Below are 24,104 nucleotides of genomic sequence, written 5' to 3'. Positions count from 1 at the left end.
ATTTCCCCGGCTGTCCCTCTTCTCTGGAAATAACTGATGGCCTCAGCTGTGCTCCCCGCGAAACTGGAGCCACCGGGAAGCAGCTGCCAGGGAAAGTGATAGGCAGTGTGGGGCTGTCCTGCTGTCCCCAGCGGGGACATGCAACGGGGGGGCATTCTGGGGTGTCTGAATGTGTCTGTGCCAGGGTTTCACGCTGGCAGTCCCATGGTTGGGGGTCAGATGGAGACTCCTGGTTCGGGAACAAGGCTGCTGTGTGTTCATCTGTGTGTGCACATCAAAATGCTGCTCAGAAACGTGTGCACGTGGACACACAGACATCCTGCATGCACAGGATCATGCACACATGAGCACACTGGGCTTTGGATGGCCATGTCGGGTCCCAGTCATGCAGGGCATGGGACACCAGAGCTGCACCAAGGACTGGCAGCACCTAAGGGACATGTGGCTGCTCAGCCCTTGCCTGGCTGGGGACTGGTGCCCCCCCCTTTCTCCTTAGCAATAGCAACAAATTTAGACCAAGCCCTGGGACACACCACACCGAGGAATCCGGCAGCACAGCCGGTCCCAGCCACCAGCCAGGATCTGGTTCCCTCAGAGATTTCCCCAAGGGCAAAGCCTGTCCCCAGGCGAGTGCCCTGGGTCCCTGTCACCCTCTGGTTTCCGGGGTGTTTTCCTTGGGGAGGCACCCAGTGTCCCATGTGCCGTCATTAAGGATCCCCTGGGTCTGTGTGTCTTCCTCAGAGCACTTAATCAGCCTGACTCACAGCCAGATGCCATCCTCATGTCCTGTCACCACGTCCTGACACCACATCCTGCCCTCCACATTCCCGGCAGCTGGACCTGACAATAACCCAGCAGAATTCACGTGGATCCTGCACCCTAAGCAGGGGATCTGTGTGGACACACAACAGTGCAGAATTCAAGCTGGGGTGGCAAATTCATCTTTATGACAGCTTTTCTGGGGACCCCAAGTGCTGGATGGAAGCCCCAGTCAAGGGGCCCATGGTGCTGTTGTGGCCAGCAGCTGCTGGGGGGCTGCCACTGAAGGGAGGCTGCGGCAGGCCCGGGTTCAGGTGGGGTCCCTGGGTGCAGGTGCTTGCTGGTGGTTTTAATGTCACCTTCCCCAGCAGACACATCAGGAGCATGGGGACCACGGGGCACAAGTGGCACCTGAGGTGCTGGGAGAGCTGCGGTGCCATGTGAGGCTGTCCTGGGAGAACACACGGGTGCTTTTCATCTTCAAAGCGCTCCCTGCTCCAGCTTTCATCCCAGCCCACCTGGGAGGTCTCTGCTATTGCCGCCCCCATCTCCCAGCTCTTGGAGAGCCGGGACCTGGCCAAGCTTTGCAGGAGGGAGGGAAGGAGGCAGGGGAGGGTGCATGGCACAGAGGGGAATCCCAACAGCTGGAGCTCTGCCGGGACCTGCCCGACCCAGCCGCCGCCCTGCCATGCCTGCCGGGCCCCGCGCTGGCACGCTGCAGTATGGAACCCATGATTCCCTTCCAGCACCCATCCACTCAGCACCCACAGCCCTGCAGAGCTACAGGCACCCCAAGAGTCCCTGTCCCACCCCAACCTCCACCGCCCCAAAAGACAACACACAGCCTCCAAAACACAGGTATTTAATAAAACTGGCTGCATTATAATTATTATTATTTACAGATCAAACGTAAGGAAAAGAGTAGAAAAAAGGAACTGTTCTCTTCATAAATACCAGGCCCAGCATGGTGGGGGCTTCTTGCCCACTGGCAGCCGGGGAGGGGAACACAGGCATCTGCAGACACACAGACACACAGCCCTGGGCAGCTTGAAGCAGGGGGTCAGGCTTCCCCCTCACACCTCAAAGCACCAGGCTTTTCTTCAGCAATAAGATGGGACCACCAGGATGTGGCCACCACCCCAGGCAGTGGGACCCCTTCCGTGGAGGCTGCTCCTTCACCAGTGCAGTGTCCCAGCTTCGTGCAGGGGGAACCAGCCCCTTGCACCCCACCCCAGGGTGCTGGTGAGGAGCAGGACAGGCAGGAGCTGCCAGCAGTGCAGGCAGGGCAGCCACACGAGGCCCTGTGGGTGTTGAGGACCAGCCACACACCCAGGGGGACACGTGTCCTCTGCCTTCCCACGAGCTTGCAGGGACCTGGCACAGTGGTGGCACAGGGGTCTGACAATGGATCCCTGGCCACATCAGGCCAGTGATGCTGTGGCACAGCAGGGCTGAGTTCAAGGGTCCTGTCACCACCAAAAGGTCCCTGCTCCTCGCAGGGCACAGCCAGCGCTTTGTCCCCATCCAGCGTTGCCCACTTATGAGCGGCCCATCCCCGGTGCCCACCACGGCACTGCTACACATCGGAGACCTGCTGGGGCTCCCTGGCCTGGCGCAGCCCGTAGAGCCACTTGATGACACGGGCGTTGCGCTCGATGATGGAGATGCCGTAGGGCACACGCTCCGCCGGCCGCCCCTCCGGCGTGGCGGCGCTGGGTGGCGAGTGGCCGCCCTCCGAGCTGGCCGTGCTCACGCTGTGGAACTTGAGGGACACGATGTCAGAGCTGGCGCGGGCGAAGCGCTCAGCCCCCATGTCCTGCATCTCCTCGGGGTCAAGGCCGCAGTAGTTGAAGAAGCGCTCCAGGTCGGCGGTGGCCCTCGAGAGCCGATCGCTCAGGTCCGACTTGGAGCGGTGCAGCAGCGGCTGCCGGCGGGCGCTCTCCGGGCGGGCGGGTGAGCTCCGGGACGGGGTCACAGGCAGCCCACCTGGGATGGGGGATGCAGGCAGAGGTGTCACTGGGCTCCGCGGAGCTCCACAGGGACGGACGTCCACCCTCCGCACGGCCACACTGCCGGGGGGCTTGGTGGTGGCCGGGCTCTCCGGTGGCTTGACAGCCCCCTCCACCTCTGGCGCTTCCGCCCGCCACCTGCACTCCCTGCCCAGCGGGCTCTCCGCCTTAGGGAAGGGGCTGTCGCAGAGGTTGATGAGGTTGTTGAGGATCTCCAGGTCAAGGGAGGTCTTCGGGCTGGCAGCATCGGCGCGGCGTGGCCCCGGGGGTGCCCTGCGGCTGGGGGTGAGCACAGCCCGGCGCACCCCGGCGGTGAAGAGGGGCTGCTTGAGCAGCAGCGGCTTCACCGGCTCCTGCTTGGTGCTGGCGACCTTCTGGCTCTTCACGTACTTGGCCTTGTCGGCCTCCAGCCTCTCCACTGCGCTGGGCTTCCCGGCCCCCGGCTCGGCGTGCCGGCGGAAATACGCGGGCCCTTTGCGGAGGATACGGACGGGCATGGCCGAGGTGAAAGGCGCCGTCACCGTCACCCCCTTCATGGTGTCACCGGCTTGCAGCGCCTCGACGGGCATCCTCCGTGCCGCCACCGGGACACTCGTGAGCGGCCGCCACGGGCAGCGAGGGGCTCAGGTGCCGTGGGCTGCGGAGCGAGAGCGGGGCCGGAGTGAGAGCGGCGGCGATGCTGCCCCTGCCCGCGCCCCGGCCCCGCGGCAGACAAAGACAGCCCGGGCCGTGCGGTACCGCACTCGCTGCGCCCCCGGCTCCAGGCTGCCTATTTGAAGGCGGTCACCACGCCTCCGCCGCTGCCGAGCCTCCCCGACAAGTGCCGCGGCCAATCCGCGCCGCACGCCTGCTTCAAACCGCACCGGGCCAATGGCGCCGGCGGGGAGGGCGCCCCGGTGCCGGCGAGGGGCACCCTGCGGAGACAGTGGCGCGGAGAGAGCCAAGAACCCCTCACTGATGCTCTGCCCAAGTCGCAGGTGCCGGGGGTGCATTGCATGTGCCCATCGTCCATGCTCAGGGGCGCACTGCTCACATCCAGGGGGGCAAGTCCTTCTCCCAGGAGTGCATCGCCCACTCCCAGGGGGCGATTGCACCCAAGGGTGCCTCATCTACATCCTTGCATCACCCGTGCCCAGGGCTGCGTTGCCTGCTCCCAGGCGTGCATCCCCCATGCCCATGGCTCCATCACCCACCACCCCGCCGGGCTGGTGGGCTCGATGCTCCACTCCCCTCTGCTGTTCCCTCAGCTCTCGCAAGCTCCGCGGCTGCTCCCAGGCTCCCTGCTCTCATCCTGAAACTCCTTGGAAAGTAAGTGGAGTGCACGGGGCTTTCCACTCGTGCTTCCCCGGCCGCGGTGTGCTCGGGGCAGCGTGAGGCCCTGTGCACCCCGTGTCCTTGGGTCCCTGCCAGCCCCAACAAGCGCAGCCGCCACAACGGCCGCACAGAGGCACCAGCCCGCCCACAGCAAAAAGGTGGGGGAGGGCACCCAAACCAGCCCCACACCCTTCTGCAGCCCCCTGACCAGAGGTGGACACACCAAGAGTATCCCCGATACCCAGAGGGGCTCAGCAGTGGCAGGGCACACAGGAGCATATGTGGGTCAGACCCCCTCCCCCAACCCCTTTCCAAGCTGCTCTGAGATTCCTCCTGAGGGTCCCGATTTGGGGCACCGATGAGCCCGAGGGTGTGGCAGCAAGCCCCAGCACTCACCAGGTGCAGTGGTGGGCAGGGCAGAGCCGGTGTGCTGTGGCCTCACTCGCTCCCGTAGGAGCGCCAAGCAGGCAGCTGCCACCTTCACCCGCTCAACCTGCGTGCACAAACTTCCTGGGAGCAGCTCAGAGCCTATCCCAGCAGCAGGAGCAGCCCAGAGCCTCTCCCAGCAGCACCCAAAGCCCTGCCGAGCCGTGGCTGTCTGCATCCCCTACCAGCCCACGGGTGCCAAATTCCCCAGAATCTGGACCCCAGCAGGATCCCTGCACAGCACACATCCCTGTGACACGCTGTGACAGACGAGTGGCCATGGGGGAGGCTGGCTGCCCCTCTCCCCATTCTCGTCCCCTGCCTTGGGGGGACATGCTGCCTCCTGACCTGGAAAATGTCTGCAGGGGGGCGGCCAGGCGTGTGACAGCTGGGAATGGTCCCAGCACCGGCACAGATCCTCCTGCCTCCTCCCCGGGGCAGCTTTCTGCACCCCTCTGCCCTACCCCTCAGGTCCCGTGCTGCTCCACCCCTGTGCCAGCTTCACTGCCCTTGTACCTGTGCCCAGCACAGGGAGGGCTCCCCGGTTCAGCACAGGGGTGCAAGAGTGTCCCCCAGGCAAGGCAAAGCAGGAAAATGTCCACACGTCAGGCACTGGAGATCAGCCTTGTACCAGACACTCAGCCAAGCCACAGAGGAGGTGGCTGTGAAGTTTAGGGACAAGGTCATGGGAGCCCCAGCACAGCTGCCAGTGGCCGGTGTGGGGACCCCTCCCCAGCACGGCCAGCCCGGCCGGGCACAACCTGCTGCTCCACATTCCTGCAGTGCTGAGCCACTGCGCTGGCACGGCCACACCGAGCTGGGCTGCACCGAGCCAAGCTGAGCCGAGCGGAGCCGCCCTCCCAACAGCCCCAAAAACTCGGCAACAAACAAATCCCATGCCCCAAACCCAGCTGGAGTGCGGGGATCTGAGCTCTGGGCATTGCCCAGTGTGGCCCCAGCTCCTCTCCCTCCTGGGGTGGGCAGTCCAGCCAGGCTCACATGGCACACCAGGCCACCTCCTGCCTGGAGGAGCTGCTCCAGAGGTGCACGGTTATGACCCCTTCACCGGCTCACCCAGCCCCACTCTGCTGGCACTGGACCAGCACGAGACTATCACCCCCTCTGCCACCCACCTGGATTGGCCCTGCAGCGCGGGAGCCTCGTTGGCAAGGATCAGCTGCCACACTTCTTCTCCCTGCTCTTTCCGAGGATGTCCTGATGGTGTCCTGATGTCCCCAGCCTCCTGCTCCCCAGCCACGTCCTGCCCGTCTCCCCGCGTGCTGGCGGCTGCAGGGTGCCGGAGCGGTTCTGCATGCGGCGGCTGCCGCTGAGTCAGCGCCGGGCGAGGACGCCCTCGGAGGCAACTCAGCGCTCACATGGGATGGAAACCACAGGGCATTCCTGTGTGCCAGGCTGTGCCACGCAGCGTGAGGTGTCTGGTGACCTCCCAGGTGCCGGTTCAGCCCGCGGTGCCGGCTGGGCAGCCTGGATACACACACGGCCCGAGATGCTCACAGTGACAAATCCAAAATGCTTCTGGATGTCACAGCTCGCTGTGGGCAGAGGGTCCTTGTGCTGGGTTAGGGCTTCAGGGACACGGAGGAAATTCCCAGCCTTCCTGTGGGCACCCAGATTCCCTCATATCAGTGGTATGGTCAGTTGGCAGGGCCTGCTTTGATTTGGAAATCTCATCTTGTTTCTCCACTCACCCAGCAGCAATGAACTCCAAAACATAGGAAAATAAACTGGGTAGCAGGAAGGGAAGTGACAGACTGGAACAGGGTCACCAAGCCTGCAGCCACCTGGACCTGCTGGCCTGAACCCAGCCCCAGGGTGGCTCCTGCCCCATGGTTCAGGCATCTGCATTCAGCTCTGCACAGAGGGAACAAGCTTTTGGCTCATGCTGTGGAGCTCAGTTACAGCCCTGCATTGTTCAAATGGCTCCTGGAGCAAGACAAGGAGCTGGTGGAGGGAGAAGAGCCAAGGGAAGCTCAGAGTCTGCCCTGAGCCCAGATTTGCACAACGGGCTCAGCTAGAAAATCCCAGTTGGTAGGCGAGGGCAGAGCCCGCAGGCTGCGTCCCCCCACAGGCGCCGAGGCTGTGCGGGTGCAGGCAGGAGGCTGCAGGAGCTGCTCGGGCACGTCTGGCCCGTTGGAGCGGGGCGTTGGATCCAGGCAGCGACCCAAGCCTCGCCCTCCCCGGGAGCATCCCGGGACATGCCCCGGGAGGACAGCCTCCTGCAGGAATGCTCCTGCAGCACCCGGTGCAGCATCCGCACCGCTGCCCAGGAACACATGGACGGTGTTTGTGAGCAGAGGGACAATGAGGCACTGGCAGTGCCTTTGCTCTCACCTTCTACAGACACCCTCGTGCCACTGCCAGGACCTCTTGGATGGTAAATTAAGCTGCCAATGAGCAGAAAACAAACTCAGCACCCAATTCCCCACGTGGAAGTGCTGGGTGGAGGCAGCTAAGGGCGCCTGGCAACACCTGCCAAGCTGCAGGGCTAGGGCTCGTCACTTTGCATGGGCAAAGGCATCCCCAGAGCTGAGAGATCCCCAGCCTCTTCATCTTGGGTGCTTTATTGCAGCCTGTTGCCATGCCCTGACCCAGGATAAGCCACCACTTGCTCCTCCCTCAGTTTCCCCAGCAAGAGCTCTACAGAGCTACTCTAGAAGGAACATGGGGACAGAATGGGGAAGCACCCGCTGCACCCAGCATCACCCCATTCCCTGTGGGCAGAGGGAATGATGCTGCCCGCACCCGGATGTTCACACTCCGTCTCTGCTCAGGGATCTGGGAGCCAGGGAGGTGACAGATGGGGACATGCTGGGCACAAGGCCTTTGTCTGGCCGGTGGTGGCGGCGGCACAGACCCGCAGATGGCGGCTGCCGTGGGGCCGTGGCCGCAGCCCATGGCCAGGCAAGCACTGGGCCCTGGGGATCCGGCCCTTTTGTTGAGGTCTCACCTCCGGCAGCAGCCCCTTCCCTGCTGCCCCCACCAGCCTTTCCACTTTCAACTTGACCTGCTCCTTTCACATGGAAATGGATGCAAATAGGGCTGAGGCTGCCAGGGTCCAGGCTGAGACCCGGCAGCAGGTCCCCAAGTCTGGGGGGGTCATACCCTCTCAAATAGGGTGGCCAGTAGTCCCTGGAGTGAGGGGGTCCCCTTGTCCCCCCATGGAGTAGCAGCCACCCTCTGCCCAGGCAGACCATCCCCACTGCTCACACATGGAAGAAGATATTAGGGGATGGGTCTCACTAGGGCTGAGCTCAAGGACAGACCTCTGCTTTTCTGGGCTGCCAATCTTCCCGTGCCCTCCTGCCACCCTGTTACTCCCATGGCGTGGGCAGTGTGCCCACCCCGGGGATCCGCTCTGCACCCCCTGGCATGCGCTGGCTTGCAGTTGGGATGGGCTCCCCAGCCCTGGCTGGGTGAGGAGGGGGCTTCCTGGAGGGATGGTCATCACAGCCCAGCCAAGTCCCGCAGGCAGGGACCACTTGGCTACCAAATGTTGCCATCTGCTCCGGGGCCTTCTCTCGCATCTGCCGGGGGTGCGGAGGGGCGAGGGGCCGGGGGGCCGGGAGTTCAGCTGGGGGGCGGGCAGGGGGCGGGGAAGGCACAGGCAGCACGCATCGCGTGGATTTGGGTGAGTAGCATGAAGGGGCAACACGGAGGTCCCACACCCAGCACCCCGTCGAGCTGCCTCTGCCCTGTAGCCATTCACCCTTGGGAAGGGTCTCACTGCCGGCTGAGCCGCCTCTTTGTGCCGACAAATTAAACACAGGACAATTGCTGTCCCCTCCCTGTCCCCATGCCCATGGACACACAGTGGCCTCAGCTGCCCTGTGCCTACCCCAGGCTCTCTGCGCCTGGTTTTCCAGCACCTTGCACCTGCTCCCCACCCTCCAGGCACCCTGGGGTCCTGTACTGGTTTAACTGGGATAGAGGTCATTCTGCCCACAGTGACAGGACTGTTTTGGAGTTGTGGTGACAGCAGTACTGATAACCCAGGAGTGTCTGATCTTGGCTGAGCGATGTTCACAGAAGCCCCAAGGACTTCTCTGCTCCTCCCACTGCCCCACCAGCGAGTGAGAGTCCTGGGGGTGCATAGAAATTTGGAGGGGATGTGGATGGAACAGTTTTGCCACTCCCCCTCCCCCCCCCTGCCCTGGGATACCCTGGATTTATAGGACATCCTTGCTTTTCCTATTAAGCTGATCCATCAGTTTAGTCCCTTTTACCATTTTATCTTTCCCATTTTGTACCCCGTACCACCGGGGGTGTGTGTGTGGGTGAGAAGCTGAGGGGGTCTAAGCTGCCTGCTGGGATTAAATCACAGCAGTACCTCAAACTGTGACCATGCCCCTCCAGTGTCACCCAGTATCTCTGCAGCCCCGGGGACAAGACTTGAACCCACTACACCCAACGTCTGCCATGGGCGCTCCCACAGGCGCAGGGCAGGGTGGAGGAGCAAACTGTAGTCCCCGGGAGGGACAGGGACAGGGACAGGGACAGGGACAGGGACAGGGACAGGGACAGGGACAGGGACAGAGACAGGTAGGGGCACTGCAGATAGGCGGGGCAGGGAAGCAGGCAGGGAAGCAGACGGGAAGAGGCAGCCCCAGGTTTTGCAGGGCTGCAGCCCGCTCTCCCAGCGACACCCGGTGGGTGCTGGGGGAAGAGCTGCCATGGTGGTGGGTCCTGGCTTGGGAGAGGGGGGATTGCTGCTGGGGGTGACCGGGGGTCTGTCTCCTCACCCGTGTCTCCTCCCGACCGGTGCAAGTGGCTCATCCGCCGGCTCGCGGCTTGGTCCCCGCAGTGTCCCGAGGTGGGACAACTGCCACATTCGGACGTTCCCCCAGCGCCCCGTGCCAAGCCGTGAGCCCCGCAGAGATCCCGATGGGGACGGGAACCGCCATCGGGTGACACTTGCACCTGCAAGAAGAGTCTGTGATAGCTGGGACGCAGTTCAGGCGGGGACAAGGACAAAGTCCAGGACACCGCCGAGAATAATAACCCCCCAGAGCTGCGGACTCTGCCAGCCGGGACCAAGACGAGGAGCAGAGCAGGGCCAGGCTGACACCGGTCCGCATCCGGAGGTGGTGACGCGCCCTCCTCACGTCACGGCTCCGGCAGCCAGGACTGGCTCCCGCCCGCGTGGTGCGGCCGGTTCCCCAAAGCGCAGTGAGTTACCCTTGGGAGCTTGCCGAGGGACCGGTCAGACCGGAGCCCGTTTCCTTCCCGGCTCCCGCTGCCAGCCCGGTGCCTCCCCGCGGCGCCGGAGCCATGGCTGGGTCGCTGCGCCCGCCGGGCTCAGCCCCGTGAGACGTGAGTTTCCTCTTGCGGCCTCAGCGCTCCGGGGAAGGGCTGGAAACGGCTCTGCGGGACCGGGAGGGCTCGGAACGTAGGGACACGGGACGTGAGAGTTCCTCCCAGCAGCGGGATGGGAGCGGGCAAGGGATGTGTCCGGAGCCCAGCTGACTCAGCTGAGTGGTACGAGAGAGGCTGGGCTGCAGGCTGCGCTGCTGGGGCCTGGCGCCCGCGGCCAGCGGAGCGCGTCGGGATCGCGCAGCTCCTGACTGGAAGGGCACGGGAGCTGCGTCCTCCTGCCCTGCAGATGCAGTGGGAGGTACGAGGCGTCCGTTCCCAGCAGAGCAGCTGCCCAGACCTCTCAGCCCCCAGGTGAGAGCCCTCTTCCCCCTGCACCCGGCTGTGCCGAGCCCTTCCAGGCTTCACGGAACTGCAACGTGAGCTGGCACAGGTTCAATGCCCTCCTGGGTACCACACCTGGTGTTGCCAAGCCTCAGGTCTCCGGGATGAAACCAGGTGAAGCTCATCAGGATCCACACCCAGGGCAGGAGGGCACCATATCTTCACGTGAAGGGAACAGAGGGGTCCACAGGGCTGCAGAGGGCAAAGTGGGGCTGGGCTGGGCTGTGCGTCCCACACCCTCGTGGCACGTAGGAGGGAAGCTGTTTTGCAAAACAGGCAGTGGTCATGGGAGGACAGGGCCAGGATCTGGAAGGGTCAGTTCTTACCTCACCACTCATCAAAGTCTCTCCCCACAGCACAGCACCATCACTCGCAGGTGCAGGCACCCAGCCCCGAGCCATGGCACTGCTCACCCACATTCTGGCCTGTGCCTTCGGCATGGGCTCCTGGGTGGCCATCAACGGGCTGTGGGTGGAGCTGCCACTGCTGGTGACGGTGCTGCCGGAGCAGTGGTACCTCCCCTCCTACATCACCGTCATCATCCAGATGGCCAACGTGGGACCACTCTTCGTCACCCTCTTGAATCGCTTTCGGCCTGGCTTGCTGAGGGAGGAGGTTGTTATCTATATAATCGTGTCCATGGGTGTCATAGCCTGCTTGCTCCTGGCTTTCCTCTGGAGCCACACATCTGTCATTGCCGGAACATCCCACAGCATCCCCTTCCTAATCCTTACTTTCTTCCTGGCCCTGGTGGACTGCACCTCCTCTGTCACCTTCCTGCCCTTCATGATGCAGCTGCAGCCCCAGTACACAAACACCTTCTTCATAGGTGAAGGGCTAAGTGGGCTGATCCCTTCTCTCATTGCCCTGGGCCAGGGCTCTGGTATCTCCAGCTGCACCAATGTAAGCTACAAGGTCAACATCACCACTGGCAATGAGACCGTGGAGAGCACCATCTTCCATATGGAGAGTCGCTACCTCCCACCCAACTTCTCCACCCTCATCTTTTTCCTGCTCATGACTGCAATGATGCTGACCTGCTTGCTGGCCTTCTTCTTCCTCACCCGGCAACCCAAGGTGTGGGACCTCTCTCAGCAGCACCTCGTTCCCAGCAGCATTGTGCTGAACTCATTTGACCAGATTCTTGACGAGGGAGCTGACTCGCACCTGAGCAGAGGATGTCCATGTCCAAAGGATCCCAAGGGACCTGGGGACATCCTGACACAAAAGATCTCCTACTCCTTAGCCCAGCTCACCCTCATCTACCTCCTCATTGCCTGGGTGAGCGCCCTAACAAACGGGGTCCTGCCATCCGTGCAGTCCTACTCCTGCCTGCCCTACGGACACACCACGTACCACCTGGCAACCACGCTCAGCTCCATGGCCAACCCCCTGGCCTGCATCGTGGCCATGTTCCTGCCCAGCAGGTGAGTTACAGGGCCCTGGGGGTGGCAGCAGGGTGCACACCAGGGGCTTCTGCCCCATGAGTGGCCCCTACTTTGCAAGGGTTGGGGTTGTAGGCACTGGGTGGGAGAGGGCCTGTGGGGTGTCCATGCCCTGGCAGCACAGACAACCCAGGAAAGGAGGATGGAGCCAGCAAGGAGCTGGAATGTGCTGCGTGTCTGTGCTGCTCACCAGGGAAAGGTTCTCCAGTGACACTCACATGTCCCTTGCAGGTCCCTGACCCTGATGGTCATCCTCACTATGGCAGGGACAGGCTTTGGTGCCTACAACATGGCCATCGCAGTGATGAGTCCCTGCCCACTCCTCCAGCAGTCCCAGTGGGGCGATGTCATCATCGTAAGTCACGTTGTCCCTCTCCCTCAGGGAGGCCTTTGATGCCACACCTGGACCTGACCTCACCGCAATGTCCCCACTGTGGGGAGCCCCTGGCCCTGACCACTTTTCCACCTGTGCCACCAGGTCCTCTCCTGGGTGTTGTTCACCGGGACACTCTCCTACATGAAGGTGATGGCCGGGGTGATCCTGCGGAGCCGCAGCCACAGCGCGCTGGTGTGGTACGGGGTGCTGGAGCAGCTGGGCTCCCTCCTCGGGGCACTGATCATGTTCCCCCTTGTCAACGTCTATGGCCTTTTCAAATCTGCTGACTACTGCAGCCTGCAGTGCCCAGCATGAGTGGGGTGGACGCCCCAAGACCGCTGCTCTTGCCAACATGAACTCCCAAAATCAGCGAGGCTGGCTGGCTGGGAAGCAGCGCTGGGACCAGGATGGCTGCAGACACAGCTCCCTGATGGGCTCTGCCAGGATGCAGGATTTCCAGGGCTTTGTCCCCAGCCTGGGCACGGGTTGTTCCATCCTGTGAAAGCAATAGAAGGTGTTTTACTCAGTCCTCTGCCTCCCTGCTGCCTGCACCCCCCATGTTGAGGGGGCTGTCTGTGCCAGTGCCCCCCACCTGGGTACCTCTCAACTGGGGCTATGCCCAGTCCCTTCCCCTGGGGGATCTGGCACGGTTTGGCATCATGCCCTGAAGCCCCCCTGGACTCTGTGGGTGGGCACAGCCCCAGCTGCACCCGGCAGCGCCGGTGGCGTTCCTGGCCCTGTGCTGTGGCAGCTGCCCCCAGACAGGGGCTTTGCAGCCGGCTGGGGGGAGTGGGGACAAAGGTGGCTGTGGGGAGGGGGATGGTGGGGGAACACGGAACATTCACAAGGCCCCCAGTAGCAGCTGGGGAAACTGAGGCACAGTGGGACTGGAGTGACGTGTGATATTTTCCACTCTCTGCTGTGGTCCCATCCATGCTTTCTGCTCCCTCCCCATAGCCCTTTTCCCCGCTGCACCCCATTTCAGCCCTGCTGAACCTTGAGGTGGGCAGAGCTGGATGGGGGGGGCCGCAGCAGAACCTCGCACCAGAGCAGTGCAGGCAGAGGGCCCGTGGCAGGGGTGGCACAGCACCAGTGCCAGGCTTGACCCACCTGGTACCTAACCGTGCCCCAACCATGCCAGCCAGGGCAGGGCCGAATGGACGCTGGGACATGGCAGGCACGGGAGGTCAGGCAGCGGCAGCCCCGGGGTGGGACAGCACCGTGCCCTGCACGCGCCTGCGCCCCTTCCCTGGGGCACGAGGCAGCCGGGCCTTTGTCCCCAGCCCTTTGTCTGGCATCTGCTCCCTGCGCCGGCGGCAGCACCAGACCACGGATTGGAGCCACTTCGGGGCTCCGGCTGCGACCCGGGTGCCTCTGGGAAGAACGAGATTGGAATACCTAATGGCCAGCAGCCCCCCAAGCTGGCAGTGGTGGGGGTCCTGCAGCTGAGGCAGCAGAGAGAGGCAGGAGTGGGGGCTCTGCCTCCTGGCACCAGTGGGCATCCTCTGGCAGATCCTGGCTGATCCCACAGCCCCTGTCCAGGATCCATGGAGGGTGGGGGAGCTGAGGACTGGTGGGAGATGTGGGGGCACCACCAGGCAGTTTGTCTCATTCCAGTAGCAGGATATGTCCCTTGTGGGTAGACTGGGAGCTGGAGTAAGGACCTAACCTTTCTCCTCCTGCCCCCCAAGAGGATGATCCTGCCCTTGGGAGCCCCCAAAACCCCTCACCCACAGTACCCCTGCAGCCCCCTCCCTCTTGTCGGGGAAACAATTGCCTCCGATGGGAATTATTTCCATACAGCTGCTCAGGAAGGCACAAACCCGGTGGAGGAAGGCTGAGCCTTTCTTCTGGCGCTGCTCCCCCTCCCCACAGTGGCGGGGGCAGGTTTGGGGGGGCCCAGGCGCTGCCGTCAGCGCTATCAGCTCGGCAGGGCTGGCTGCGGTTATTACCATACATTATCGCAGTCCCCTGCCTCCGAAAGGAGCCGGGGCTGCTCCCCCCTCCCAGCCCTCCCTCCTCCTGCCTTTTACACTTAATTACCTCCCTTATTACACCGCAGCCTGGAGAGAGACAAAATCCCAGGGCAGCGGGCAGGCAGGCAGCAGGCAGCGGGCGGGCAGCGGGCGGGCAGCGGGCAGGCAGCGGCAGGCAGGCCCAACTAGGGCGTAAGTAATCGCCCGTTCTGCAAGCGTGCCTTCCAGGGGAGAACAGGCACACGCACGGATAAATAAATCAGGGAGCGGAGGCCGGGAGCCCAGTGCGTGTGTGGGATGCCGCGAGCAGCCCGGCAGGCGATGTCCCCTCGGGGCCGCAGCCCTTCGGGAGAGGTGACCTTGAACTTGGCAGAGCCTTGACGTCAGGGCAGCGCTGCAGGGACAGATGGGACTCGTGGTGCTGCTGGCAATCCCTGGCCAAGCGCTGCGGGAACAAGTGGAGTGACCCCAGCCCACATGGGGAGCAGCCCTGGGATGCTGTAGGATGTGGAGTGCCGTGGATATGGGATGCTCGGGGATGGGGGATGCTGTGAGCTGTGGGATGCATTTAGCTGTGGAATGCTGTGGGATATCAGATGCTGTGGGATGCTGAGGGATGCTGTGGTCTGTGGGATGCTTTAGGCTGTGGAATGATGTGGGCTGTGAGATGCCCTGGGCTATGGGATACTGTGGGATGCTTTGGAATGCCCTGGGCTGTGGAGTAGCACACAAAGCAGTGAGCAGGGCACTGTGATGCAGGGCTGGCTCCAGATGTAGCTCTGGCATGACTGCAGTAGCAGACAAGGCTGCGAGCAGGCAGGCCCATGGTGCTGCCTGTGGGGACGCTGCTTTTGGTCCCCAAACCCAGTGCCACGTCCCTGGCCAAAGGGGCTAGTGTGCCCAGGGCCACCCCGTGCCAGCACTCTGCCTGTGGTGACTGCAGAGGGACCGTCTTTATTAAGTGCTGCAACTCTCTGGGCATTGCACAGGGCTCAGGGAAAGCACGGCCAGCAGCCTGTCAGGTCCCCGTGTCACCCACTGGCCCTCAGATGGCAAAACTGCAGGGAAAGGCAGCCCCGGACCACCAGCTGCCTGCAGCGGAGCGCAGAGAGGAGGGGGGGAGTGGGAGTGGGGGCTCCAATGAGAGGAGGGGGGAGCAAGAGTGGGGCTCTGGTCGGGAACAATGAACTGCCACGAGCCCAGCTATTGTTGTGGCTCCGAAGGTCACAGTGCTTCCTGGGGTCTGGGAGTGGGACAGGGACATGGGAAGGGGAGAGAAGGTGGGAAAAAAGGGATGGGAACAGTGAGCAGGGATGGGGACAAGAGAGGTGGGATAGAGATGAGAGCAGGGAAGAGGGGAAAGGGTTGAGGAGAGAGAAAAAGGTACAGGGGAAGGGAGAAGGGAAAGAGAAAGGGGCCAGTGGAAAGGGTCTGTGGACCGAGATGAAAGCAAGGAAGATGGATGGGAATGAGAACTGGGAACAGGGATAGGAACAAGGAACAAGGACAAGGAAAGGAGAAAGGGACAAGAAGCAGGAACAGGGGACAAGGATGGAGACAAGACAAGGGACAGGGGACAGAAATGGGGCAGGGGACATGGATGGGGACAGGGATGGGGATGAGGACTCCTGCCCGGCAGACCCGTCCTTCCCTGGCCCCGGGGACTGGCGACAGGGAGACAAAGGCGGTGGGAGGCAAAGGCATGTGCCCCCCCCTCCCGTCCCGCCCCCCCCCCGTCCCCCTGTGTCCCCATTGTCCGTGGCCGGGGTGGGGGGAGGAACCAGGGGGAGGGACCAGGGACCCCACAGTGTCGTGATGCCCGGGGCACCCCGCGCTACCGGCGGCTCGGGGGGCTCTGGGGGGGCTCCGGGCGCGGCCGGGCGAAGCGGCCCCCTCCCCCCCCGACCGCCTGCCTTCCTCCTCCTCCTCCCCCCCCTCTTCCCCACCTCCTTCTCTTCCTCCTCCTCCTCCTCCTCCTCGCCGCCCTGCCGCCTCCCCGCCCCTCGCACTCGCCTCCCCGCGCCTCTCCGTGCGCACCGCCGGGGCCGAGCGCCGGGGCCGGGGCGGGGGGGGCCGGGGCCGGTGTTGGGGCCGGGACCGGTGGCGGTGCCGGTACCGGAGGTGTCCAGCGCTGCCCGGCCCCGCCATGCCCCGCTCCTTCCTGGTGAAGAAGCTGAAAGCGGAGGCGTTCCCGGCTGCCGGGGCCCCTGCGCCCCCCTACGCCCCCCTGGATCCCCCCTACACGCTGCCCGGCCCCGCCGCCGGCGATGGTGAGTGCGGGGCCGGGGGTCCGGACGGGCCCCCCCGCCTCTATTGTCTGTGCGCCCGGCGGGGCACCGGGAGGGAGACACGGGGGGACGCAGGGCAGGACGGGGAGGGGGTCCCCGCGTTGTGTCCCGCAGCGGGCGAGGGGTGCGGGGTGGGGTGTGTCATCCCTCGCCGTCGTCTTGTCCCCCGGCTCCGGGGCCAGCGGCCGCTGCCAAAGTTGGTCCTTGGGGAAACATCCCCTGCGTGACAGCGTCAGCCCCGTGGGCAGCCCCGAGTGCCCCCCGCCCATGGGACAGCGAGGTGGGCTCCTTCCCACGACAAGTTGGGGGGGATAAGAAGCAACCGGTCTGCGGGGGCGGCGGGGGGCGGCGGGGGGCAGCAGCCTCGCCGTGCCGGAGGGTTTCATTGTTCGCAGCGGTGCCCCGAGCCCCCCGGGAGCGCGGGGGGGGCCCGGCGCCGTCCGGGGCGCGGGGAGCCGGGAGAGAGACCGGGGGGTACCCCCAGCATCGGGAGAGGTGCAAAAGGCTGGACTGGGGGTGGCCGTGGTCCTTGGAATCCCGTCCTGCGGGGGAACACTGGGGTGGGCTCGGAGTTCCCCGGGCTTGGCACAGCCCTACAACGGGGCAGCCCAGGCACCTGCACAGAAAGAGAGGCTGGCCGTGGGTCAGGGGGGTCTGTTGCATAGGCTGGCGAGTCTTAGCTGCTCGTGGGTCGGGAAACGGAGCTGGATGCGGGAATGGGCCTGATCCACGCACAAGCTGACATTGCACAGCCGCTGCGGCGCTTGTCCCCCCCGTTTCTAGTGCTCCCCAGCCCTTGGTGGGCTTTCCCTGCCAGGGGCCGGGGTGCGAAGCCTGTCTGGTCTGGCGGTCCTCTGCTCGCCCCTATCAACCGGGAGCCGGTGGGGGAGGGATGTGCTGCAGCTGGGCAGAAGCTGCCGACGCTGCTCTCCTGGAAATAACCTTGCTGCATGCTCGGAGGCAGCGTGAGAAATTGCTGAGCAGAGCGCTTTCTGCACAGCCCGCGCTGTCAGCACGGCGCGGGGGACGGGGGGGCCCGGCTCTGCCCCACAGCCCCCTCCCCACAGCGAGCATCCCTGGCCACCACGGGACAAACGGCAGCAGTTGCTTGCCAAGGGGTCCCGTGGGTGCTGCCAGAGGCTGTGTGGATTTAGAGGATGCTCAGCTGCAGCTGTGGCGGGATGTCCCTGCTGCCCCACGGTGTGCATGGGTTAGCCCAGCTAACTGCACTGACCCCAATCCCCCCTCTGTCACTATCAGTGGGGATGAGGCTTCTGAAGCAGCTTGCAAGGACCAATGTGCACAAGGCAGGGGATTGCTGGGACCAATCCAGGGGTCTTGGGGTGCCAGTATGTCCCCAGAATTGCTGGTCTCATGGGAAGGGGGCTGCACTGCTGCTCCTGCTGTCACCTTTGTGTGACAGCACAGAGGGACTGGGATGCCAATGCAGCGCCCACTCTGACACGGGCTGGGAGACCCATATACAAAGCAGTGTCATGAGCAGACTTGCACCAATGTCACATGCGTGTGACACAGTGGAGTGGTACCCGAGCCTAACTCCACACCTGGGGGGCTGTGCATCGCTCAGCTTGGCAGCAGGCCAGGGACTTGACCTGGTGCTGCTGTCCTCCTGGTGCTGTCCCAACTCCAGGGAACAGGCTCTGCGGAGACAGCAGAGAGGTGGGGCACTTTCCCAGCCCCCTTTGCTGAGGAAGGCAAACCTGGAGCAGCCTCATCCCCCCCATCCGGGCTGCCCACGGAGCGTAGAGCGTAGCTCATTACCGGCATGGCCCCGGTGAACAATGAGCTCCCGGCACCGACAGCTGTCTGGCAGCTAATAGCCCCTGGGGGCTGCCCGCAGCCGGGGCAGGCGCAGCTGGACGTTCTGCAGCTCCATCCCCAGTTCCCATCCCCGGCAGCCCTGCGGGATGGGACCCATCCTGCTGACAGATGCAGACAGGAGCCAGGGCAGGACAATGCAGCACTGGTACTCAGTGTCTCCGCAGGGACAGGAACCAGTTGGGGGGGGACAACTCTGGTTCTGCACCTTCTATGGGAAATTTTAGCTTGTGGCTTTTTCCTGTCCCTGGTGAAGCTGCTCTGGAGGGACGATGACCCCACTGTGTTGTTTCCACAGGGTACCTCCAGCACTGCCTGGCGCCAGCCGGCTATGACACTGACAAGAAGCAAGGCCTGCCACCACCGCCACCAGACCCAGCCTACGCACCTGGCCACGAGGAGTACAGCGATCCTGAGAGCCCCCAGTCCAGCTTTTCCGCACGCTACTTCAACGGGGAGGCGGCAGTGACAGACAGCTATTCCATGGATGCCTTCTTCATCACGGACGGGCGGTCGCGCCGGCGCAGCGAGAGCCAGCGCCGCGGCAGCCACCGCCACTCCTGCCCCGAGTGCGGCAAGACCTACGCCACCTCCTCCAACCTCAGCCGGCACAAGCAGACCCACCGCAGCCTGGACAGCAAGATGGCCAGGAAATGCCCCACCTGCGGGAAGGCGTACGTCTCCATGCCCGCCCTGGCCATGCACGTCCTCACCCACAACCTCAAGCACAAGTGCGACGTGTGCGGCAAAGCCTTCAGCCGGCCCTGGCTGCTGCAGGGCCACATGCGGTCCCACACCGGGGAGAAGCCGTTTGGCTGCTCCCACTGCGGGAAAGCCTTCGCCGACCGCTCCAACCTGCGCGCCCACATGCAGACCCACTCCGCCTTCAAGCACTACAAGTGCAAGCAGTGCGAGAAGACCTTCGCCCTCAAGTCGTACCTCAACAAGCACTACGAGTCCGCCTGCTTCAAGGGCTCCGAACACAGCTGTGCAATAGGGAACTAGCCCCCCAAGCCCTGTGGCACATCCCCATTCCCAACCTCATCCTTCTATCCAATCCCCTCCCCGTCCCCATCTCATCCCATGCCCATCCCTATTCCCCTGTAAATCCCATACTGTCCCCATCCCCATCCCATCTTGGTCCCAGTCCCTGTGCCAGCACTCCTGCAGCTGCAGCCAGCTGGTTTGTTGCTGTGCTGAGACTGGACGATACATCCCCACAGACTCACTCCCCATCTGCTCCCTGGGAAGGGGGTCCCCAACAGTGGGACCCAGCTCCTTTCCTCTGGGTCCCCCCCGCAGCCAGGCAGGTCTCTCTGCGGGGGACTCACCTGGGGACCTCTTCCCAACCCAGGAGAGACTTTCCTCCCCTAGCTTGTGATTTTCACCTCTATTTATTTAATTTATTACTATTATTTATTTAGAGCTGCTGCTTCTCTTCCCGGGGGATCCCGGGAGAGAAAAGACACTTTTCTGCTCCCCGCTAGGAGCAAACCCTCCCCTCGACCCTATTCTTGATGAAACCACGGGCTGGCGTTACTGCCAGCTCGGCAGGACTGATGGCCACTGAGGCTGACAGAGGGCAGGGCTGCCAGTCACCCTGGGAGCCTCGGGTCCCTGCAACCACACAGGGCACCCGGCTGCCCCTCTGCCCTGTGCCACAGCGTTCACCCTGGCACTGCAGATCTGCAGCCCTGGAGTCAGGGGAAGAGCCAAGGGAGGAGCCAAGGGAGGAACCAGGGGCTTCCAGCAGAGATCACAGGACATGACCTCCATTGGCTCGCAGCTCCTGGCTTGGCCAGGCACAACTTGTCCCTGCCACGGTGATGGGGAATAGCCCCTTCAGGCAGGTGTAGCCCCCCTCCCCATGCAAAGGGCTGGGCTGGCAGCTGGGCTGGAGACCCAGCCCTGGGGCAGGTAGTACCCGAACCCCCAACCACCCCCCATGTATCCCCAGCCCCTTCTCCAGCCGGCTCCCGGCTCCCTCGCCATTGCCCCCCACCTGCACTCAGGAGGAGGGGGTCAGAGTAGCTGTAAAGTTTGGGTGAGTCTATTTAAATGTTCTTATTTATATTATTTATAACTTATGCTTTTCACTATTTATTTGTCAAGACTGGCCGGGCCATGCCAGCGCTGGCTCGCAGGAGGTGGCAGAGCTGCAGCAGAAGTGCCATGCCCAGGACACAGCCACGGTGACACGGACGGGGACAGGACCCCGAGAGCGGACTGTGTGGCGGGCACGGAGGCAGGAGGGCACGAGCCGAGCCGGCAGCCCAGGCTCCACGTCCTGCAAGCCTCCCACAAAGGCAAAGCCCTTCTCATTTGTCTTCCTTGCTTCCACGAGCTCCTGCTTTGCTCCGTGCCCCGCGCCAGCCCAGTGGGGACAAACCAGCCACTCTATGCAACCTCCCGGCGGAGCACCCCCGCACCGGCCCCGGAGCAAGCTCCGCGCTCGGCATTCCGGAGCGGGGCCCGACCCACGCCTCCGCTTCCTACCTCGGGCCGCGAGCTGCCACAGCCCCATCACCCCGTGCCGGTCCCCAGCACCTGGGGACTCAGCCCGGCACCCCGCGGGGCCGCACTCGCGCACCCCCACACCGTCTTCCTGCGCCGTCTTCCTCCCTCCACCGTCTTCCTCCCGCTGCCTCGGTGCCTGTGTTGGTCACGGCTTGAGTGGGGATGTCCATGTCATGGTCCTCGCTGCCATGGCACGGTGACCACACGTCCGCACCCCACAGAGGGGATGAGCATGGTCCCGGCCACGCAGGCACCCCACCGGGTTTTCCCCACGATGCCGGCGCCGTTCCGCGGAGCACGGTGTCCTGAGGCCGGCAGGCTCGGAGCGCTGCGCCGCTGCCCCTCTCTCCTGTAAATAGCAGATACTACAGCAATAATTTTCCGTGCATGATAGATTTTTTCTGCCAGGTTTTGTACTCGCCAGCCCCAGTATGACAAGTCTACTGAGATCCGGCCACCCGCAGTATTACTTGTAATGCAATTCAGGGATATAAAAGGGATTTCTGCCACTAACCATGTGTCTTGGGAGATTTGTGTCGGCGGTGGCGGGTGGCGGCACGCGAGCTGCCACCCTGCCCATCCCACGGTGCCCTGTGCCCACGCCCACTCCTGGGCTGGAGCATCCTGGAGGGAGCTGCCCCAAACAGAGGGATGATGTCCTGGCAACCTGTTAGAAACGGGTGGCTGAGACACCCTGAGCATCCCACGCTGCCACGTGGCTCTGCCAGCCCTTCAGCCAGTGGGCAGCAGCCAGACAACCCCTGCTGTGACAAGGAGGGGTTACGATGCCACCCTGGTCGTGAGAGCGCCGGGGGCTGTGTGCGCGGCGGGGCGCTGACCTGGAAGTAAAGCGGCGTGTGAAATCCCGGCAGCGGCGGGCAGCCCGGCGAGGGCGCCGGTAATGCTCACACAGCCCCGGGGCGCCGCTGCGCGGGATGGGGAGGATTCCGTGAGCAAATTTTATTTGAACTCCCCGGTGACGACAACTCACTAGAGCCCCTGCTCCCAGGGGCAGACAGGCATTCCTGCTCCCCACCCCTATTTCCTCATCCTTTCCCAGATGTGGGTGCTAATGGGGGAAGGCAAATTATTTTTAGCATCCAGCTTGTCAGTAAAGACCTAGCTGAGCCCTGGGCTCCCAGTGACATCAGTGCAATCTTTCACGCACAAAGTCATTACCAGATTCACCTTGCAAGAAACTAATTCCAGAGCCTCACAAAACCATTCCTGACCATCATCTGCATGCTTCCAAGTCAGCTCTGGGGCTGAGGACCCTCCATGACACCAGGGAGGCAGGGTGAGGGCACTGGGAGCAGCCATCCCCTGTCATCGTGTCCCCGCTGTGTATACAGGGTGCCCCGGCTGCAGCAGCCAGAGGGGTGGGAGACCCAGTTCCTCCCGGGAGCCTCTCCCCGTTTGGAACACTGGTCTGAAGAAATGACCTAGAAAGACTCAGGGCTGAAGTTCTTTGATGCCCGCCCAGCTGTGGAGCATCCCAGCATCACTGCTCAGCTCTGCAGTTGTTTCATGCCTCATCTTCCTTGCTGTGAACCCCATAGGCATCAGCGCAGCAGGGAGGGGGCTCTGGGTTAGGAACGTGTTCCTGGTACAACCAGGCAGGCGGGGGGGGGACATACCCCAAATCTCAGCTGCGGGATGATCCTTAGTGGCCCAGCACGGCCAGGTGGGACCCGAGACCCCAAGGGGCAGGACAGGGACCCCCAGCACTCGTGGTAGGGGCTCGGCTGCCGCGTGCCCAGGGGTGTCCCACGGGAAGCAGGAGCGAGGGCAGCCCTGGCCGCAGGCTCTCCGGGGCGGGCAGCGGGCCAGCCGGCTCTGGCACCCGGCCCGGAAGTCTGTCCTGCCCCTTCCCTGTGACTCTGCAAAACAGTGGGGCGGAGGCCGTGACGATGACGATGGCTGGGCAAGGAGGAAGTAGAGGGGTACGACTGGGCGCTGCACTGCTCGGGGCAGAGCGGAGGGCTCGGCTGAGCAGGACAGAGGAAAGCCAAGGCCGGCTGGCAGCCACAGCCATGGAAGAGGCTGAAGACAGGAGCATCCATACCCAGCACATCTCGGCCGTGCACAACGTGCCCATGCGGGTCCTCATCCGGCCCATCCCGGCAGTGCTGGAGCCGGGAAAGGTGCAGAGCCTGATGGAGACCCTGCAGGTGAGCACAGGCCCCGGGATGCAGAGGCAGCCCCTCCTGCAGCCGTTCAGAGGGCACTGCTGGGGAAGCTGTCAGCACCCAATCCCTGGCACAGTCCGGTCGGGGGGCGTCAGGGAAGGTTGGGAGTGGCGGGGTGTGTTGCTCCTGCATGTCTCTTCCTCTTCCCCAGGAGGATCCCGAGCGGGTGCCCCCCATCGATGTGCTCTGGATCAAAGGCAGTGAGGGCGGCGATTACTTCTATTCCTTCGGGGGCTGCCACCGCTATGCTGCCCACCAGGCACTCCGCCGGGAGACCATCCCCGCCAAGATCATCCCCTCCACCCTCAGCGACCTCCGTACCTACCTCGGCTCCTCCACGCCTCACCTGCGCTAGCCCAGCACCCCGAGGATGCCCATCAGCCCCTTCTGTCCCTGTTGGTTCCGACCCGTGAGCCCGTGATGAGGATGTGGTCGGCGTCCCCAGCCCTGGGGAGTCCCCGTGGTCCCTCCAGCCGGGAGAGGTCAGGGTCCCCAGAGTTGTAGGGTCTCCGGGGTTCCTCCAAGGGGGATAAGGTCAGGGTCCCCACACTTGGAGGGTCCCCGGGGTCCCGGCAGCCGGGACGGGTCAGGCTCTCGCCGGTACCGGGAGGCGTCCGGCGGGGCCGGCAGGTGGCGCTATTGTGCCGCGCTGCGCCGCCCGGAGCGACCGCGCGGACCGGGACGGGCCGGGAGGAACCGGGACGGGAAGAACCGGGACGGGATGAACCGGGATGGGATGAACCGGGATGGGGGGAACCGGGCCGGGAGGAACCGGTTTGGGGTGGGATGAACAGGAGCATAGCGCAATCGGGAATAGGTGAACTGTGATGGAACAGGCTAAACCGGGGCACGGCTCAACCGGGAATAGCTGAACCGGGATGGAATGGGCTTAATCGGGGCATGGCTCAAGCGGGAATGGCTGAACCGGAGCACACTGGAACTGGGACAAGTCACAGCTCATTCGGGGCACAGCTGAACCGGGAAGGGGTACGGTTAAACTGGGACACAACAGAATCAGGACACAGCGAAGAGACACAGCCAACCTGGCATGGTCAGTCCCCAGCCCTCCCTCAGTGACTCTGGGCTCACCAGTGGTCCCAGTCTCCGTGGGGAACATCTCCAAAACCCAGTGGTGGGGACAGCCACTGCCGCTCCTGGAATAAAGATGGTCAAAACCCCTGGAGCTCCTTGGCGTGGTGCTTGCGGGTGCTGAGGTTGGGAGCAGGAAGTGGTCCAACATGGCACAAGATG

General features: G+C 63.7%; 4 protein-coding genes across 7 annotated transcripts; 3 read left to right on the top strand and 1 right to left on the bottom strand.

The window, feature by feature from the left end:
- Positions 1-1,605: 1,605 nt before the first annotated feature.
- On the bottom strand, positions 1,606-8,959 carry FAM110A (family with sequence similarity 110 member A). 2 transcript variants are annotated; one of them, XM_085557824.1, is made up of 2 exons: positions 4,479-8,959; positions 1,606-3,405 (listed from the first exon to the last, which is right to left on the bottom strand). In XM_085557824.1, the coding sequence occupies exon 2, from the start codon at positions 3,335-3,337 to the stop codon at positions 2,336-2,338; it is 1,002 nt and encodes a 333-aa protein (XP_085413950.1). In that variant the 5' UTR covers positions 3,338-3,405; positions 4,479-8,959; the 3' UTR covers positions 1,606-2,335. The 2 variants fall into 2 exon arrangements, with proteins under 2 accessions (XP_085413950.1, XP_085413949.1); XM_085557823.1 differs by having other exon boundaries at positions 5,642-8,959.
- A 230-nt stretch (positions 8,960-9,189) lies between these two features.
- Positions 9,190-12,570, top strand: SLC52A3 (solute carrier family 52 member 3). Of its 3 annotated transcripts, none has more exons than XM_085557806.1 (4): positions 9,190-9,695; positions 10,580-11,650; positions 11,900-12,023; positions 12,147-12,570. In XM_085557806.1, the coding sequence occupies exons 2-4, from the start codon at positions 10,623-10,625 to the stop codon at positions 12,357-12,359; spliced, it is 1,365 nt and encodes a 454-aa protein (XP_085413932.1). In that variant the 5' UTR covers positions 9,190-9,695; positions 10,580-10,622; the 3' UTR covers positions 12,360-12,570. The 3 variants fall into 3 exon arrangements, with proteins under 3 accessions (XP_085413932.1, XP_031362383.1, XP_085413931.1); XM_031506523.3 differs by having other exon boundaries at positions 9,631-9,839; XM_085557805.1 differs by lacking the exon at positions 9,190-9,695 and having other exon boundaries at positions 10,368-11,650.
- A 3,511-nt stretch (positions 12,571-16,081) lies between these two features.
- Positions 16,082-21,177, top strand: SCRT2 (scratch family transcriptional repressor 2). Its single transcript, XM_021527362.3, has 2 exons — positions 16,082-16,290; positions 18,446-21,177. The coding sequence occupies exons 1-2, from the start codon at positions 16,167-16,169 to the stop codon at positions 19,150-19,152; spliced, it is 831 nt and encodes a 276-aa protein (XP_021383037.1). The 5' UTR covers positions 16,082-16,166; the 3' UTR covers positions 19,153-21,177.
- Positions 21,178-22,224: 1,047 nt separating this feature from the next.
- On the top strand, positions 22,225-24,031 carry SRXN1 (sulfiredoxin 1). The gene is made up of 2 exons (XM_021527363.3): positions 22,225-22,835; positions 23,005-24,031. The coding sequence occupies exons 1-2, from the start codon at positions 22,575-22,577 to the stop codon at positions 23,206-23,208; spliced, it is 465 nt and encodes a 154-aa protein (XP_021383038.1). The 5' UTR covers positions 22,225-22,574; the 3' UTR covers positions 23,209-24,031.
- The last annotated feature ends 73 nt before the right edge of the window (positions 24,032-24,104 follow it).

Source organism: Lonchura striata, chromosome 20 (assembly GCF_050655825.1).
Source record: "Lonchura striata isolate lonStrDom1 chromosome 20, ASM5065582v1, whole genome shotgun sequence".
In the NCBI taxonomy this organism is placed as follows: Eukaryota; Metazoa; Chordata; class Aves; order Passeriformes; family Estrildidae; genus Lonchura; species Lonchura striata.
The sequence above is the reverse complement of the archived record's forward strand: the minus strand, read 5'-3'. Positions and strand labels throughout refer to the sequence as shown.